This window comes from Acromyrmex echinatior, chromosome 6 (assembly GCF_024713525.1).
Source record: "Acromyrmex echinatior isolate Ae372 chromosome 6, ASM2471352v2, whole genome shotgun sequence".
In the NCBI taxonomy this organism is placed as follows: Eukaryota; Metazoa; Arthropoda; class Insecta; order Hymenoptera; family Formicidae; genus Acromyrmex; species Acromyrmex echinatior.
In genome coordinates this window covers 15,990,952-16,010,101 of record NC_141857.1, presented here as the reverse complement: position 1 = coordinate 16,010,101, position 19,150 = coordinate 15,990,952, and the positions used below count along the sequence as shown (strand labels likewise).

Below are 19,150 nucleotides of genomic sequence, written 5' to 3'. Positions count from 1 at the left end.
CACCTACTTCCTCATTTTTCTTAAATTTGAGCGTATTATCACATAAACATATGTATATTGAATGTGTTGTTTGCTATTTAACATTTTATTTGATTGTATATACAATATTTTAATTTATGCAAATTTAAACAATAGCATGACATTTTGCTTTCCTTTATGCGTATTGATTACTCACGGCTCCTTTTATGAGATTTTTATTTCAAAATAATTCCTTGAACTAATTGTAGTTCTAATATTAATCTATAATTTACGTTACTGTAGATTTTTAATTTTAAGCTGCTGAGCTACTTATATACAGAGTGTTTGGAAAATAATGGAAAATAAATCTTTTGCATAGGGGCAGAATGAACTAAACTGAGAAGAAAAGTACTCTACCATTTTGCAATTTTCGTAATAGTTAACAAGATATTAATTGCTAAAAATTGACGAAAATTGATCTTCAATAATTTTAACTCAAATACTTATCAACTTTACTATCAAATTGTAAAAACAAAAATTATTTATTTTCTTCTCATAGAACTCTATGAATTTTTTCAGAATTTTTTATCAACTTTTTAATACTTTCTTACTTTCTTAACTCTTTAGTATTTTCTTATTTTTATCAATATAAGAATATACAGTATTAAAAAATTCTGAAAAAATTCTAAAAAAATTCTTAGAGCTCTATGAGGATAAAATTAACAATTGTTGTCTGTTGCAGTTTTTTTATAAAGTTGATAGCATTCGAGTAAAAAATTATTAAAAATCAATTTTCAGCAATTTTTATCAATTAATATCTTGTTAATCATTGCGAAAATTGTAAAATGATAGAACACTTTTCTTCTCAGTTTAGTCCATCCTGCCTCTATGCAAAAGATTTATCATTATTTTAAATACCCTATATACATAAAGATATATGTATACATATGCATGTATATACATTTATATACATATATTTTGCAATACACTCTACTTTTTTGTTAATTTTATAACTAAACTACTGTTTTCTAAGCAAAACTAACTTTTTAAGACTATTTTTATGGAAGGCCACATTATCATCCATATTTCTCTTCGATTTGCCATTATGCAATGTTGCCACATTTTTATTAATAGTTTCGCAATTTTGAGTCAAGAATCGATTCAACAACATTTTAATGAATATAATTATCAAGTTTTAAATATTCATCATTAACCAAGTTATCGTGTAAAATGTAATTGGAGTATCACTTTCTTCTCTACTAAATAATGTTAAAAACACATTTTTTTAAAATAACGTTTTAAACATTTGTTTTAAATTGTTTTAAAAAAAAGCATATTTAATTTAATCTAATGTTTGAAACATGTTTTAAACATTTAAAAAAAAAAGTTTTAACAAAACAATCCTGGAGGGAAGCCGGTCGAGGGGAAGATCGGTCCGCTTGGCGATTCACGCATATTTGATTTCATGCGTTAAAGTTTGCTAAATTTATATTTTCTCAACAATAAATTGACGTGAAAACCTGATTTTTTTTAATCTGAGATAGCTCTAGACGAGATATAAACAAATAGCTTAACCAAATGTTTCACAAAGTAACTGTAACCATGAAATTTTTAGTTTTTTGTTTCTTGAATTTTTATTTTTTCGATTTATTATTAAAAAATTACGTTTGAGTATGGAGTGCATGTCTAATTAACAAATTTAAATCACTTTAGCTATGTTTCTTTATTTAATATGCTGTAAAAAGTATTTGATTGATTTTTTTAAATTTAATTGCAGATGCAAATGACGTATGTAAACAGATAATTAATAGTAATTTGCCAAATGTTAGCATAACTGTTAAAGATATAACACTATCTTTCGCAATTATAAAAATAAATTAGTGTTACATGAAAAATATATTTTGCACTATATTCAACAGTTACACTAACATTTGGTAAATTATTTATTATTTTTTTACATATGTCATATTTGCATCTGCAATTAAATTCACAAAAACAATTTTGTATTGATAATTCCGTACATTTAATTGTCCAACTGACAACACTTTTTACAGTATATTAAATAAAGAAACATAGTTAATGTGACTTAAATTTGTTAATCAGATATGCGTTCCATACTCAAAACGTGATTTTTTAGTAAACCGAAAAAATAAAAATTCAAAAAAGAAAAAATTTTCTAAACTAAAAATTTCATGGTTACAATTTAAGAATTAACAAAAAGAAGAGCATAAAACTATAGCAAGATATTCTTTATGATATTTAATATATAATTACGTTTATAAATAATTTAGACGTTTCGTCAAATCACACAATCTGGCTATCTTCAGTAAAATTATAAATATCCATAAAACAAATTAAAAATAATTCTAGAATAATCTAAACTTTTGATGCACATATAAATTGCGGACACATGAAGGTATGGATAAATAATAATATACAATGTCACGATGAATTTCCATCTGCGTGAAAAAAGTGCTTAAGATTCATTATTTTGTCTGTAAAACAGATAACGAATTGTTAATTCCTATTAAATTGACTAGAAGATATTAACGATATTATAATTTTTTAAATTAAAATTTGGCAATTCTTGTTCTATATAATTTGCAATATGATAATTGGCTCTGCAACCACGTTTTATGATGTACTCTTACAAGAGGAAAGAATGCGTTGATGTATATTTATACTTATGATCGCTGAATTTAATATTAAATTTATGTAAATTCTGTGTTTTATAGATATTTGTAATTTTACTGAAGATGGCCAGATTATGACCAAAACGTCCAAATTATTTATAAAAGTAATTATTAGGTGTTGGAATTAATTCGTAGCGTTTTTTAATGAAAGAATGTATTTATTTCACATGAGCATTAAAAAATACATTAATGAAAGTACTTCCCATCACTTGTAAAACGCTACGAATTAATTCCAACACCTAATATATAATCACGAAGAATATCTTGTGATGTTTTATGTTCTTCTTTTTGTTAATTTTTGATTTATAAACCACGTTTGTTATAATTATATATTACAATTTAAGATTTTTTTAATAGCAAATTCAATTCTTCCTTGATAAATTGGTGTCAGACGGAACTCTTAATTTTAAAAACTAGAGCCACGATGATTTTTGGAAAAAAAATTGTTATTTCGGCTCTTAATAATCGGAAGGCAATTTTTTTTTAATTCGTAGAAAAATGAAATCAGATATCGAATGCTTCATACGGCTATTTGATATGATGCATATTAACAAAATTAAAATCCAAAAATTATGTTAATCGGGCTCTCGAAATTCAAAAATTATTCAATAATTTATGGACAATAAGAGCGTTACACAGCGCGGGAATTGGTGCGCAATTTATATAACAATCTTAAAAATTCACATAATATATTAAAAACAAATACTTCCAATACAAACTTCTTAAAACCGTTTCGGTTTACTTCAAATCATCTTCATTCAATTCGTATAACATTATAATAAATATATAGGCAGGAAAACGTTGAAAGGTTAAAATTATGCTCTATGTGAGACCGAGGATAAGTATCTCCCTACTGTCTGGTTGGGAATAGCCCAATATCTGTCTCTTCGCTTCTTTAGTGACTAACTAAAGAATACAATAGGCATAATTATTATCAGACATTATAATGAATTCAATGAATACTTATTTCATCCATCCTCCTTCTTCACAGATCAACTCAGTTGTTCAAAGCGCATTTCAATTATAAAAGGTACGATTACAAGACACACATTTTCATTATCAACAAAAGTATAAAATGAAACAATATAAAATATGTAATCGTCACATGTGTTATCCAGATGGAAGTCAAATACGCAATGACCGTCATATATAAATACAACACATATACAATCAACATATACAACATATACATATACAAATCAAGCGCCTTATCCGTAGAAATAAACATAACTATACATCAAACTATTATAATAAACAAATAACTAAAAACGAGAATAAAAGAACACAGAAATGACATCAAAAAAAGTCCTGATACTGTAATCACACAACATAGGTTGGAACGTAGTCATGAATTTGAATGAGAGAACGTAAGAATCTTAGATAGAAAAGGACAATTGAGTAGGAGGATCATTTCGGAAATGCTGAATATAAGATTACAATCAAATAGTTTAACAATAAGATGGAAACAAGACCGTTTATGTTAAATAACATTACTTTAAATCCGAAGCGCCATTACGGTCTAAGTATTAAGATGTTGAACTAATATATATATTTTTCAAACGAATGAATTAATTTCAGAAATAATAATTACGTGTCGATATGGTTGTCGACATTAACGCAATTGATCTGAAATGTTAATAATCCCCCCAAAATTCCCCAAGTTAATCTTAAAAAACTGTAATAAACTTATTGCGAAAAAATATTTTTAATAGTTTAACTGCAAAAAATCGTTGTGTTATGAAGTATACGTAATAGTGCAACTCTTGAAAAAAAAAAACCTCTGTAAATTGCTGTGTGACTGCTCAAAGATAAAGAAAATAAGTTTTCCGCAGACAGGTTTTTAATGAACAAATAGCTTTTTGCAAAAACTAATGAACATTTCAGGCTTGTTCAGGGCAGGACGGTCCGTCATTACAAAGGCTGCATTTTATAAAAATTTTAAAACTTTGCGTTTAAATCTCAATGAACAGAGAGCAAGTGAAAGAAGGCCTTTTTCAGTGTTTTTATATTTTTTTTCTACTGAACTAATAGATCGATTTTAATGTTTCACGTCTCATTTTGTAGGTATTTCGAATACATTTTTTATACAAAAATTTTTTTCATACAATCAATATCTTTCGTTTATAAACGAAAAACGTGTTTTTTGCAACTATTCGATTTTTGGTCGCATATTTTCTTCACAAATCTCGAATCTCAAACATACGCATTTGTTTTCTGATGGCCTTTCGAGACTTTCGTGAAGAGAAATGTTAGTTTATAATTTTTTTTCTAGTAAAATTCTACTTCTACTGAACTATTCTTGCTACTCGAGTTTATGAAGAAAAGATATACTATATAACGCGCATGAAAAATCGTAAACAATTAAATCTCGTAAATTGTTTTAACATGATTTATATTATTCTGGATTAATGAGAGGGGTACTATTACTACAATTTATTAAAACTTATATGTTATTTAGAATACCCCCTTGTTGATGCCTAGGGCCGCCGAGATTGCTGAGAAAGCATTTTCGATCGCTTAAAACAAGTGAGAAGGAGCTCGCTGTCTTATTCACTCTCGGCGCGCCGCAGACGAGCATACGGACATGGGCTCGTGCTTAAGTGTGTAGTTACTGGTTTTGCCAGACCGCTGATTCTGTGTTGCCACCATCAACGCAGAGTTCTTGGCTAAAAGTCATGGCATATAAAAAAATTTAAAGACGTAAGACTTAGCAGTAATACTTAACCTGAACAAGCCATGACACAGAAAACTTAAGACCTTACGTCCTATCAATCCGATTCGATAATTTCGAGATTGCGCACTCGACCGGGCTTAAGAATATTCATGTTCATTCATTTTTTTTCGTTACAGATAATATGTTCAATAAGTATAGTTTTAAATATTTTATTCACTGACATATTATCCAAAACATTTATGTATATCTGTATTTACAAATGTAAAACAACACAAATCTCGCGAGTAATTCGTTATTCAATCAATTACTATCGCCATATAATCGTTATGTTATAATTAGTATTATAAATCGTTATGTTAAATTAGTGTTTAACACTTCTCATTCTTTGTTGTACAACGACAAAACTTATCTGTAATGGATTCTTTATTAATACACCAGCATTAAATTTTAATAAGCAAGTTCTGTTATAACGTTAACATGTTCGTCAATAGTATATTGCGAGACCGAATATTTATTGATATTTCACAATTAGCAATAATGTAAATAGACTATCTGGATTCTTATCATAATATAATGTTTATTATAATGCTAAAATGTGATCAATTAACAATTATGTATTTAAATGATAATATATTAGGTGTTGGAATTAATTCGTAGCGTTTTACAAGAGATGGCACAAGCAGTACACTATTTCGTTGTTACCTATAGTTCTGTATACATTGTAAACATCTATCATAGGACGTCATTTGCCGTACATAACCTTTCTTGAAATCATAAATAACAATATTGTATAATTCATTGAATATGTCAAAATTTGTGCCAGATAAAGTGTTTTTGCGGGGAGTTTTGCTTCATTACTTTAATATGAACAAAAGTGCAGCTGAAGCTCATCGTATTTTAGTGGATGTGTATAGTGAACATGCTCTGGCTGAGCAAACGTGTAGGAAGTGGTTTGCACGTTTTAAAGCTGGTGATTTCGACTTGGATGACAAGGAGCGACCTGGTCAGCCGAAAAAATTTGAAGATAACGATTTGCAGGCACTGCTCAATGAAAACTCATGTCAAACACTTAAAGAATTATCTACGTCATTGGAAGTTGACTTCTCAACAATAGGAAAACGTCTTAAAAGTTTGGGCATGATCCAGAAGGAAGGACATTGGGTCCCATATGAATTGAAACCAAGGGATATTGAGAGACGTTTTCTCACGTGCGAACTGCTGCTTCAACGGCAGAAAAGAAAAGGTTTTTTGCATCGGATTGTTACCGGTGACGAAAAGTGGATCCATTATGACAATCCAAAGCGCAGAAAGTCATGGGTTAAGCCCGGCGAACCATCAACATCAGTGGCAAAGCCCAATATCCATGGCTCAAAGCTCCTGCTCTGTATTTGGTGGGATCAGAAGAGTGTCATATACTACGAACTGCTAAAACCGCATGAAACCGTTACTGGAGATCTCTACCGACGGCAACTGATGCGCTTGAGCCGTGCATTGAAGCAAAAACGGTCGGAATACTTCGAAAGACACGATAAAGTCATCTTGCTGCACGACAATGCTCGCCCACACGTTGCAAAACCGGTAAAAACATACCTGGAAACACTTAAATGGGAAGTGCTACCGCACCCGCCGTATTCTCCTGATATTGCACCTAGCGACTACCACTTGTTTCGATCATTAGCTCATAGCTTGTGCGAGCAGAAGTTCACATCTTACGAAGATTGTACAAAATGGTTCGATTCCTGGATTTCATCTAAAGATGAACAGTTCTTCCGACGCGGTATTCATTCACTGCCCGAAAGATGGTCAAAAGTAGTAGAAAGTGATGGGAAGTACTTTCATTAATGTATTTTTTAATGCTCATGTGAAATAAATAACATTCTTTCATTTAAAAAACGCTACGAATTAATTCCAACACCTAATACATTTCGAGAGATCATAGAAATATTGAGCTACAAGTGTTATATGAAAAGCTTCATAAAAACTAACGTGCAAATCACAGAATGTCTTGATTTTAAATATTTGAATTTTTAATATTTCTCATTTTCAATTAAATTTTTTTGTTTTAATTTTGGACAAAAGTGGTACAAAATATGTTATCCAAGTCTTATTAAAGATAGATTAGATTAATTATATTAATATTCAGCGAATATACTTAAAAATAATGTTTTTTACTTAGAAATTATAATAAAAATTAATAAAAATGTGTTGATTTTTTATAAATAACTTTTCATATATTAATTTTTATAACTTCATATTCAATTTTATACAAGTTTATACGTAAGTAATTTTTTGTTTTAGAAATTAGAATCATAAATTTGAGATATGACAAAATAAAACATAAAATATTAAAAGACAAAAATAGAATCAAACAAAAGTTATATATTAAATTGTCGATCTCAAGTAACGATTTAAGTATTAAGAAATGAAGCTTTCATTCAAATTAAGTCAACGCATATCATTGAATATTTCATTTGATGATACAAGTAAACACTAATGTATCTGTCTTTGTTATGTCTTTGTTCTCTGAATGCCAAGAAAGATAGAATGATGTTTGAGTCGACTTGTGTCACTAAATGAAAAATACTTTGGATTTTTCATAACACGCTAATTAGCAACTTTTTCGACCCGAGCGCATTTACATCGACTTGAGTTGGATGCTCTACTAGATTGGTTGAGCTTGTAATGCCAATCAATAGTACAGCATAATCCAACCTAAGACTGCGCAAATCCGTTCGGGTCGGAAACGCTTTAAATTAATGCATATTTTGAATCTTTCATATCAAAAATTAACGCATATTTTTTTTATATTGCAGATATCAAATCATATTATGTTATTACTATTATAACTTATACGAAACATATATAATACAATATATATATATATATATATATATATATATATATAAAATATATAAAATCAAATAAAAATTAAACTTAAAAATGTCAGTCTTACAAGTGATAAATTAAATATAAAATATAATAATTCTACATTTTTCCGTTTTTGTCATGCAATAAATTTATCAAGTCTGTTGATTGGTTCTCCCTCGTGGATTGCCACCTTGTCGTGGTGAGGAGGCTCCCCCATGAGTCGCTTTGCGGCTCGTGGAGGTCTAAGAGCAACCCGTACGGACTCCTCCGTGACGACAGGAGTCTGTACGCCGGGTCCGGCACCCCAAGGGGGTCTCTCTTTCTTCGAGGGAGGGATTCCTGGAGGTCTCGTCCTCTCGGACGGGTATCCTCTCCAATGTGCGCGGTCTCCGCTCCTCTGGGCCGCTCGGACGTATTCCGAGACCGGGACCGGGGGGACGCTGAGAAGTAGTAGCCCAGTGTCTCCGCGACGGCGTCCCTTTCGAAGCGGAACATCGGCTGGCGGATATCATTGCTGGTCGCCACGGCGGCTAAGGTCCGGAAGGGGCGCCGCTTCCGTGACCTGAACCATCCGTGGGGCCGCCCCGGGTGGCGCCATCCGCAGCGGTGCCCTCGTGATCGGAGGCGAGGAACCTCCGAAACTCGTGAGTGGACTTGCATCACATCCGCTCACGGGAAATAAGGGGCTGAAGGCCAGTCCCCGATGATACATTCCGGGGACCCGAGCCATATGTCAGCTCCCCGGGGGCCCCCTCTCCTGGACAGGTTCCAGGGAAGGGTGAGGGTACACCCTGGCTGGCGGAGCCGCTGCGGGCCGTGGGCATAATACAAAATATCACTAATCTCAAAAAAAACAACGTGGACGAAGAACGCTTATCGAAGAGCGTCGAGGCGGACGATCGCTCAATTACGGGCGAAACAGAGGATGGCGGAAATTCTCGTCCAGCCCTGCTTGCAGCAGGATCGGAGTCCGCGTCGAGGCTGTCGCCTCAGAGAGTGCCCTCTCGAGGACCGCATCGACGGCCTCGCTGGGATCCCTCGGGGGCGAAAACCGGGAGGGCCGAAAGAAAACGGCCGACTTTGTGGTTTCCTCCTCGGATTCCGAGGAGACGACGAAACGATCGAGAGGGAGGCCGACCCTGAACTCCGATCACGTGGGGAAGTTTATGGCCGAGGCCAGGGCGAAGAGGACCGAAAAGGCAAAGGCCAACTACGAAGGGACCACCGGGCATTATTGACCCGGAGGTGGAACCCGCCTCTATGCCTCTGCGAAAGGGCCAGGGAGAAGGCCGACGAGCTCGCTCTTGAATACGACGAGTAATCCCTGTGCGCTGTTGCCGCAGTGGCAACGCGCGAGTTGGGCATCATCGCCAAGGCGGTGGAGAAGTCCCGCGATATCAAGGAGGACATAGTGAGGGACTTATGGTCGGCCTACACCAAGCTGTCCGCGGCCCTCAGCTCGGTCGTGATGAGGGCGGACGATGGCGCGGACGGCGGCCTGACGGTCGACGGCGGAGCCGACCGCTCTATATCGGGGGCCTGGGCGAAGGAGAGGCGAAGGCTCAATCGAGAGCTAGTGCTCCTTCGCTCCAGGAACACGATTTTGGAGCGCGAGAGAGAGATCGACCTCCCACTGTACGGTGGCGTCGGAGCGAGACGGGGCGCCGGCTCTCGAGTGGGACTCGACCATGGAATGATCGGGCCTCGAGAGCTCGACCGGTGCCCACAGCCCCGTTAAAACGCGGTGAGACGGGCCGCTTCCGCGGAGAGGGAGGAGCCGCGACCCCGCGTCGTGGTCACAGAGGAGGACCTGAGGACACCGTACTTCAGGCCTCCTCTGCAGGGGGTTGCGAAGCAACTGAAACCTCTGGCGGTCGTAACGAATAAAGTCGCACCCGCCGGTAAAAAGAAGAAGGGGAAGACCGCCGGGGGGGGACGACGAGGACCAGAGGAGTCCTCGATCGGGTCCTCGAGCGGTTCCTGCCTCGCCTCCTGTAGGAGATGGGGGTGCCCCCGATGACGACGCGGTCCCAAAATGAATCCCCCGTCCAGGAGAGAGGAGCAACCACCCACCAAATGGAGGGCGGCCAGCCTCCCGCTCAACTGGCGAAGGAGAGTGTCACTGCAAAGATCGCCTCCAAGGCGAAGGGGAGCACGTCCAACGTGTCCCCTCCCGCTGCAAGGAAGGACTTGCCGCCCCCCGCGACTAAGGTCCCCCAATCAGCCTGGGACGAAATGCGCGCGACGGAAAATGGCAACGAGGCGATCTGGGCACAGGTCGTTTCAAAGACGGCCAAGAGGGCGGGAAAAGCCAAGGCGAGAAAAGCCGAGATGGCTCCGGCCGCTTAAAAGTGCAAAACGTGGGGCCTCCGCTCCCACCAAGAGGGGGAGCGGAGCGAAAACGGGCGGAGGAACGAAGAAGGAGAGCATCGCCGAAGACCCCAAAGCTTCTGACAAGAGACCTCCCCTTCCGAAGCTCAGACTCAATTCGACGGCAATCACCCTGACGTGCGCCGATCCAACTAAGTACCAGAAGGTAGTGGGCAAGGCGAGATCCTCGATTTCATTGAAAGATGTGGAGATCGAGGATCTGCGTCCTAGAAGGGCCATTACCGGGGCCCTCATTTGGGAGGTGAGGGGCCCGGAGAGGGCCAAAGCCGATGTTCTGGCTGAGAGGCTGTTGGCTGTCTTCGCGGATCGGGACGACGTGAGGGTGTCCCGTCTGTCGAAGACGGCCGAGATTCGGGTCTCCGGCCTCGATGACTCGGCCACTCCCACGGAGGTGGCCGAAGAACTCGCGGGGGCCTGTGGACATCTCCCGCGGGGAATTCAAAGTGGGGAACGTCAGTAGAGCCCCCAACTGGTTGGGATCGTGCTGGGCGAGGTGCCCTGTAGAGGCGGTCAATAAACTGTTGGCCGCTTCCCGTGTCAGAGTAGGGTGGTCGAGTTGCAGAGTGGCTCTGCTACCGGCTCGGAGTCTACAGTGCTACAGATGCCTGGAAGCTGGGCACGTGCAGCAGAGATGCACCAGCACCGTAGACCGCTCCGGGTGTTGTTACCGGTGCGGGGGCATCGGCCATGCGGCGCGAGAGTGTCGCGCAAAGGTCGATTGCCCCGCGTGCCGTGGGCTCGGCCGCCTCTCGGGGGACCGCATCGGCGGCGGCGACGGTGGTGGCAGTGCCGTCAGCCGCGGCTGACGTCGAGATGGCCGTCGTGCCGGGGACAACCACGGTGACTGATGAGATCGACAAGATGGACGTTGGGGAAGACGAGGAGTGAGAGACCAAATAATGTCCTGCGCCCTCACCCAGACCAACCTCAACCACTCGGCACAACCAGGGCACAAAACATGCTCATGCAGTGCCTCGCCGAGTGGGAGGGAGGGCTGGCCATCGCCGCTGACCCCTATCGACTTCTGGAGAGTCACCCCAACTGGGCGGGGGACTCTCTGAGTCGAGTAGCGGTGATCAGACTGCACGCGCGGATGATTCCCATATCGGCGGGGAAGGGATTCACATTAGTAGAGTGGCGGCCCATCGATGTCGCGGGGTGCTATTTCCCTCCTCGCCTAGGTAGGAGGGAATTCGAGGACGCCCTGGAGTTTCTAGGGGAGCACATGCGCCGGCGCTCCTCCAGGCCGATACTGGTGGTTGGGGACTTCAATGCCCACGCGTTGGAGTGAGATTCCTCATCCATCGACTCCAGGAGTGACAGCACCCTCGTGCTGTGGGCGGCGAAGCACGGCCTCGTTTTGCTCAACAGAGGCCGTGCCAGCATCTTCGTGAGGGCCCGAGGGGAGTCCATCGTCGACCTGACGTGGGTGACCCTCGCGGTGGCCATCAGGATCAGAGGATGGCACGTGGACGCCGGCTCTCTGGGGGAGTTGTCGGATCACCGGCTGATCCGAATGCTGATATCCACCTCCGCGGAGACACCGACAAAAGGTGGAACGTCGATGGATCGAAAGCTGGACCCCGGCGCTCTCGAGGTGAGCCTCCTCTCCTCCACCTGGCCGGAACGAAACCTGATCAACACGGTGGAGGAGGTCGAATAGCTCGAGGACGCGCCATGTCGCGCGCGTGCGATGCGTCGATGCCCCGCTGCCGTCCAATGGCGAGAAGGATGGCCTACTAGTGGCCGGGTTACGTCGGGCCACCGTGGCTACCAAGAGGATGTATACACGCCGCAGGCGGCAGGAGAAAGAAGCGGCCGCCGGAATGCTCCGAGACGCAAGGAGCGCCCTTAGGACGGCCATAAGGAAGACGAAGACCGACGCCTGGCGGGAGCTCGTCTCCTCCCTGGACCCGTGGGGGAGGCCCCAAGATCGTAACGAAGAAGTTTCGTCCGTGGGCTCCCCCGATAGCGGAAACTCTGAACGCTCGATTTCCTGAAGAACGTGGTCGCCGCCTTCTTTCCCACCAGAGAAAGACATCCCGGAGAGGGCTGGTCCCTCGTCTGGATGGACGGAGGAGCTGAGCGTCACCGGGGAGGAGATGGAGAAGGCCTTCGCCCGCCTGAGGGTAAGGCCGCGGGCGCCCGACGGCATTCACGGTAGGGTCTGGCTCGCCGCGGCCCCAATCATGGGTGAACGTTTGAGGCAGCTCTACACGAGCTGCTTCAAAGAGGGAAGCTTTCCCAAGTCGTGGAAGAGGGCTCGGCTTGTCCTTCTATGCAAGGAGGGCAGGCCGGCGGAGAGTCCCTCCGTGTACAGGCCTATATGCCTGCTGGACGATGCAGGAAAATTGTTGGAGCGTATCATCACCGCCCGCATCGTCCGGCACCTGTCCCGGGATGGTCCTAACCTGTCCCGCGGTCAATACGGCTTCCGAGAGGGGTTATCCATGGTAGATGCCATTAGGCAGGTCCGTGCCCTCTCGGAGCAGATGACCGCGGGCGGAGAGGTGGCGTTGGCGGTCTCTCGACATCGCCAATTCCTTCAACAGTGTGCCATGGGGCCAGACGAGCGCGGTGTCCTGGTCCGTGAGGGGGCGACCTCTCCCTGCCGGCGATCGTTAGAGCGATAGTCGGTGAGGAGAGCGCCTGGAAGGCATTCTCCTCCTTCTGCGAACAGGTTATGTCGCAGAAGGAGGAAGCCGAAAGAGAGAGGGAGCGGGCCGCGGGCGGCCGTGGCTCTCCTTCGCCGCCGCTGGGGACCGGAATCTCCAATTCCCGTCCCCCCAACAACAACCAGGGGGGGGGGGAGCGGGCGCGGGGGTGGTGTCTCCTCCAGCGTCCGACTCGGGCAGTCCGTGCCACGCGCCGCCCGGGGCGGTTTCTCCGACGAAACCCCAGGAGGGATTGACTCGGCAACAGTCGACTGGCCAGAGGGACTCCCAGAAGAAGAATGCTGCACGCGTTCCTGGGAGCCCCTCAGCTATGGCCCGTTCAGGACACCCGGAGGGGTTTTAGTGGGTACAAGCCCCACATAACCCCAAGCTCTCTTCTTTTACCCGGGGTATGCGTTAGGCATTTCCCCTCCGATATCAAAAAAAAAGTCTGTTGATTGGTTATAGAATAGAAAGATTTGAATACCTCTTTCTTCTGCAGCCAATTAACACACTTAAAATATTTGTCGACAAAAACGGATAAATGTAGAATTAGTATATAATAATATGAAATTTTTATAACACAAATTGAATCAACGCATATCTTCAGGTATTGGAGACATCAAATTTTATTAGATATATTGTTACTGTTATTATAGCTTATATGAACATATAATATGATTGCACCGAAGTACAATTATGTACATGGCTTATACAAAATTTTCACAATAGCTTGTTTCCGTTTTGATTTCTCGGGTTCGGATGAGTTTTCTAATTCTGTTGGTACTAACAGACCAAAGCTTTTATCAGGGATCAAGTAAGAGAATACCAAATACTTTGTGGAGAAGTTTCTTGATTATTCATACGCTTTTGAAGAGAGTCACTTAAAATTGTAAGAGAATGTTCCAAATATGTGTTATTTTTATTTTTCTAGTTAGGTTTACTTCCTTATAATTTTTGCAATGTGGGTGCAAGAGATGATGTACTATCTTTTGAAATATTTTGACTTTTGTTGGACAAATTACCATTTTCACATTGAGGTTCACATTGTGATAAATCATTATATTTCTGTACTTGTTCACAAGTTCCAAATGCCTCGTTTTCAAGAATTGAAGAAACAGGTAAAATTTGTCTTACAGGTTATCTCTGATTGTATTGTAGATATTTTTGGTTGCACAGTATTAGAATGAAGATGCAATGCGGAGTTAGTATTTAAATTGATAAGCTTTGGACGTTGTAGCGAAACAGATAATTTGAAAGAGAATTATTTAACTTTGTACCAGAAATGAATTCAGATGGTACATTTTCAATGGTGTCCATATTTATGTTTTGAGATAGTGTATTCAGTTTCGATGAATTAATTTTTTGAATTTTTACAATCGAATTAGTCACATTTGAATAATATCTGAAAATAAAAATTAATTATTATTATTTTGTAAGCATTCACTTATTATGTATTTGCAATTAATTTAATCTAACTTTCTTCTTTTAATATGACTTTCCAGAAATAACATATTTTTGTATAAAGTAAATGTGATGCGACGAGAGGCCCCACTACCACTTCGCGTTTCTAATTCTCGAAATCGTTTTTCTCTGGTAAATTGCTCATATAAACGTAACCATCGATTTTGACAATCCGCAACTATAATAATAATTTTATCTTTTATATTTGTGTGTGTGTGTGTGTGTGTGTGTGTGTGTGTGTGTGTGTGCGCGCGCGCGCGCGTATGTGTGTGCGTGTGCGTGTGTGTGTGTGTGTGTGTGCGTGTGCGTATGCGTGTGCGTGCGCGCGTGCATGCGTGCGTGTGTAGTGTGTGTTTGCATTAAATACATCATAAAGAATTATACAATTTTAAATCTTATTTAACATATCCATTAATAATGCAATTTCTCTTCACAAGTTTTCTTTCATTTGTAATCTTTTAGAGATGAATTATATAAATGCGGATATTCTCTTATTGCATCTATTAATAATTCATCACTATCTTTATGAATATTTTCTTAGATTAAACCCGTCATTAAACTGATTATCTTCGTTTAAATCATTAACTGAAGAATATTCTTAAGAAGAATACTCATGTTCACCCATTTTTTTCTTCGTTATTGACACTGAAATATAATCTACAAAACAAACTGTGCTTTCGTGTTTTAACACGTATATACCAGTGCGCTTCTCGGAATTTGAAGGAAATGCGCTTGTGGTTGATTAACTATAAGGACCATAAGCCATAAGACGTAGGAATTTCATCCTTACGAAATTTTTCAACGTTAAATTTTAAGTCTTAAGTTCAAAATGGTTTTACTGCTTGACTGTGATTGGTCGATTCGCTTACTAAGTCTTACGTCTTAAGTTTTTTTATATGTCATGGCTTTAAGTAATCAGGAGCCTTAAGGTTTAAAACACCTAGATCTAAACTTACTAAATTCTTACATCCAATACCAAATCAGGAACAATTTACAACATCACGACTAACGCTATCAGTCGATGATCTAGCGCGGCCGAAGTAGCCACACACATGTGTTGTCTATATAATGTCACACAGACTGTGAACCCTCATGCTCATTTGAGCATTAAGTCTACTGATATCTTTAGTTTCATAGAAAATTCTTTTCATCTTGTGCAGTGTAAACAATATCATTTTAGTTAGAAACTTTCTATCATATCCAAATATTAATCTGTTTGAAGAACCGATGCATTATTTGAAAATTAGAAATCTATCTAGAAATTTATCTAATAACTTTGAAGAAATATTTATGTACTTCTGACAGTTCTGTGCCAGTAAAACGATTATTCTCTGCGACTGGATATATTATTTCTGAATGAAGAAATTGTCTCCTAAAAATGTAAAAATTTTAAGTTTTTTAAATAAAAATTACAAACTTGTAATCTAAAAAAGTAATCTAAACTTGTATTCTAAAAAAACTTTTATTTTAACACATTTTAATTACAAAAAAATTGTATTCTAAAGAAGTTTATACGCAAATATGTACGAATAAAGAAATGAAGATTTTTAATTCAGTTATAATTTACTTTAATTGCTTTTCAATAGGCTAATAAAAAAGAAAACAGCTTTAATTGAACGATTATAAATTGATTAATCAATTATCTCAAAAGAATAATTGATTATAATCGATTTGGATTCGCAACATAATCGATTTAATTCAATTTCGCAGAATGGTCAATTATGCCCATCACTAGTATGTCGTTTTCTAGATGTAAAACTAATAGATGTAAAGCTTGTAAGTGAGGTGCTTATAGTCAAATAATAAATGATATGTTTTTTATTCCTGCACTAGACTGCACTAGAACTCTATTTCTCGCTTTCAACAAACGTAGTATATCTACCTCACTTTAAATTCCAAAAATGTATACTAGCCATAGAAAACACACTTTGAAGACTTTAATTTAATAGCTTGTTACAATAAAAACAATAAAATAGTAAATTCTGATTAAAAAAACAATAGAAATTTATAAATAAAAAAACAATTGCAACAATAAATTATGGAATGTACTTCACTGTCGATGAACGTCGATGTTTATATAATAAAATTGACTTACATAATAAAGAACGAATATCAATTAACTATAATGTGAATTTAAAGTGAGACATGAAAGTTAACATGCTTTCGTTGAACTGTTATATTGAACTGTATTATTGGATAAACTATTAAACATGAAGCTCTGCTAATGTTTGACCATCCCACAAGCAACGACAGTTTATTCTAAAATATAACCATTGTATTAATGACAAGGCTTAATTTGAATATAAATCTTTGTATTGAATATAAAACTTTGTGATTGATTATGACCTGACACTTGGGTAGAAACACATATTATATTAGGTGTATGACTTTGCTCATTCGGTTTTCGTATAGATAGCTTTAGCGGTAAGTGGTGATCGAAATAAATAGATCATAGACGTCACACAATAAACTTGGGCATCTGTCAACATAATCCCATAGAAACATTAGTCGATTTGTGTCTGCATCATAAAGTTATTCTCGATTGAAAATGTCAGTTTACGAGCCAAATTCTTGTCATTTGCGGGAGGTTTTAATTTTCTGCTTCAATATGAAGAAATTTGCGGCTGAGGCTCATCGAATGCTTTCAAATATTTATTATATAGTGAAGCCGCTATTAGTGAAAGAACGTGTCATAAATAGTTTCAACACTTCAAGAACGGTGATTTTCACGTCGAAGACCAACATAGCGGTGGAAGAGAGAAGATTTTCGAAGATGCAGAATTGAAGGCATTACTTGATCAAGACTCTTGATCCAAGATCATGCTCTGTATTTGGTGGGACCAGCTCGGCGTAGTATATTATGAGCTGTTAAAACCGACTGAAACAATCACAGGCGATCAGTATCGAATTGATGCGTTTGAGCCGAGCATTGAAAGACAAACGGCCGCAATACAACGAGAGACACGATAAAGTGATTTTGCAGCATGACAATGCTCGACTCCATGTTGCGAAAGTGGTCAAGACATACTTGGAAACGTTGAAATGGGAAGTCCTACCCCACCCGCCGTATTCTCCAAACGTTGCTCCCTCTGACTATCACTTGTTTCGATCAATGGCACACGATCTGGCTGACCAGCACTTCCGGTCTTATGAAGGTCAAAAATTGGATCGATTCGTGGATCGCCTCAAAAGATGAGCCAGTTTTTTCGACGCGGGATTCGTATGCTGCCCGAAAGATGGGAAAAAGTAGTGGCCAGTGATGGACAATACTTTGAATCATAAATGTATAACCAGTTTTTTACAATAAAGCTTCGAATTTCGGAAAAAAACCGCATAAGCAAAGTCATACGCCTTATATTTTTTAACACTACAAGGATCGGATAAAGAAGCCAAATTGGGTCTAACGCGTAACGATTTTTTTAGGTAGACAATTAAATAAAAATTCAACCATTTATATAATTGCAAATTTTTTTACTAAACTTAAGAACATGAAAAATGATGAAAAGTCACAAAAGGATATCACAAAATTGAAAAAGTTATATTAGTTTGAATTTCGCGAGAAGCCAAATTGGCTACCTCGGTCCTTTTAATGTTAAATCAATAAAACGATATTTATACGAATGTTTATGTGAATATCCTTTATGTTGATTTAGTGTTGATATTTTTATCACACGTTACATGATTTATTTGTTCTGGGTGAGACTAATTCTTTCACTTGATCTTAAAAAAGTAACTATGAGAATATCAATTTAAAGGAAATTAGTGCACGCACGCACGCACACATTTAACTGTATACATCCCAATAGAAACTGACTAATTAGAAAAAGAGACAGATAATATACCTTGCTAACATACTCATAGGTTCTTTTTTGGTTAAAGTATTCCTAGTTGTGGTAAAATATTTTCCTCCAACATTTAATGTAATCCATTCCGAATTCTTACTTAGTTGATTATGGTTCAAAATTTTACTTATATGTATAAAATTTTCCCCATTTGAAACATATAAAATGTCATCATCTCTGCAAAGAAAAATTGAGAAATATTTTATTAATCCAAAAAATTTTAACACATTATGTCTAAATAAAATATAAAAATAAACAAGCTTTTTACCTAATGAGCTTAATATCATCAATTTCACCACCTTGCGACGTAAAAATTCTCTTTGCAGTTATTTCAAATTTTGCGCTAGCTGCCGTTAATAATTCATCTAACGAGTGAGTCACTACCAACACCTACAATAAATATAATACTATATCATAATAAATTACTGAAATTACAATAAATATTTCAAATACCATATCATAATAAATTATTGAAATTAAATATTTCAATTAAATATATTACTTTGAAAAGAAATATAGATACAACTGTAAAAAAATTATGTTAGTATAATTTAATACAATAAAAAATATTACAAGATTAAATGAAAAAACCTTCAGGGGCAATTA

The 19,150-nt window shown here is 38.8% G+C and overlaps 2 protein-coding genes across 2 annotated transcripts in view; both read right to left on the bottom strand.

The window, feature by feature from the left end:
- Positions 1-19,150, bottom strand: part of LOC105144017 (BTB/POZ domain-containing protein KCTD9) — a 46,029-nt gene that overhangs the window by 8,408 nt on the left and 18,471 nt on the right. Inside the window, exons 2-3 of the mRNA XM_011052648.2 lie at positions 18,813-18,934; positions 18,545-18,721 (exon numbers count right to left, since the gene is read on the bottom strand). Of these exons, the coding sequence (XP_011050950.1) occupies positions 18,545-18,721; positions 18,813-18,934 (299 nt within the window). The remainder of the gene's footprint in view (positions 1-18,544; positions 18,722-18,812; positions 18,935-19,150) is intronic.
- Positions 13,844-15,327, bottom strand: LOC147909584 (uncharacterized). The gene is made up of 4 exons (XM_087407216.1): positions 15,324-15,327; positions 15,149-15,223; positions 14,718-14,880; positions 13,844-14,643 (listed from the first exon to the last, which is right to left on the bottom strand). The coding sequence occupies exons 1-4, from the start codon at positions 15,325-15,327 to the stop codon at positions 14,451-14,453; spliced, it is 435 nt and encodes a 144-aa protein (XP_087263342.1). The 3' UTR covers positions 13,844-14,450.

What these genes read in the sequence shown, in the direction of transcription:
- LOC147909584 (XM_087407216.1), bottom strand. An exon ending in ATCTCTAAAAGATTACAAAT is followed by an intron (nt 14,881 to 15,148) that starts GAAAGAAAACTT and finishes TTATTATTATAG; the next exon opens with TTGCGGATTGTCAAAATCGA. An exon ending in AGTCATATTAAAAGAAGAAA is followed by an intron (nt 14,644 to 14,717) that starts GTTAGATTAAAT and finishes TTTTATTTTCAG; the next exon opens with ATATTATTCAAATGTGACTA.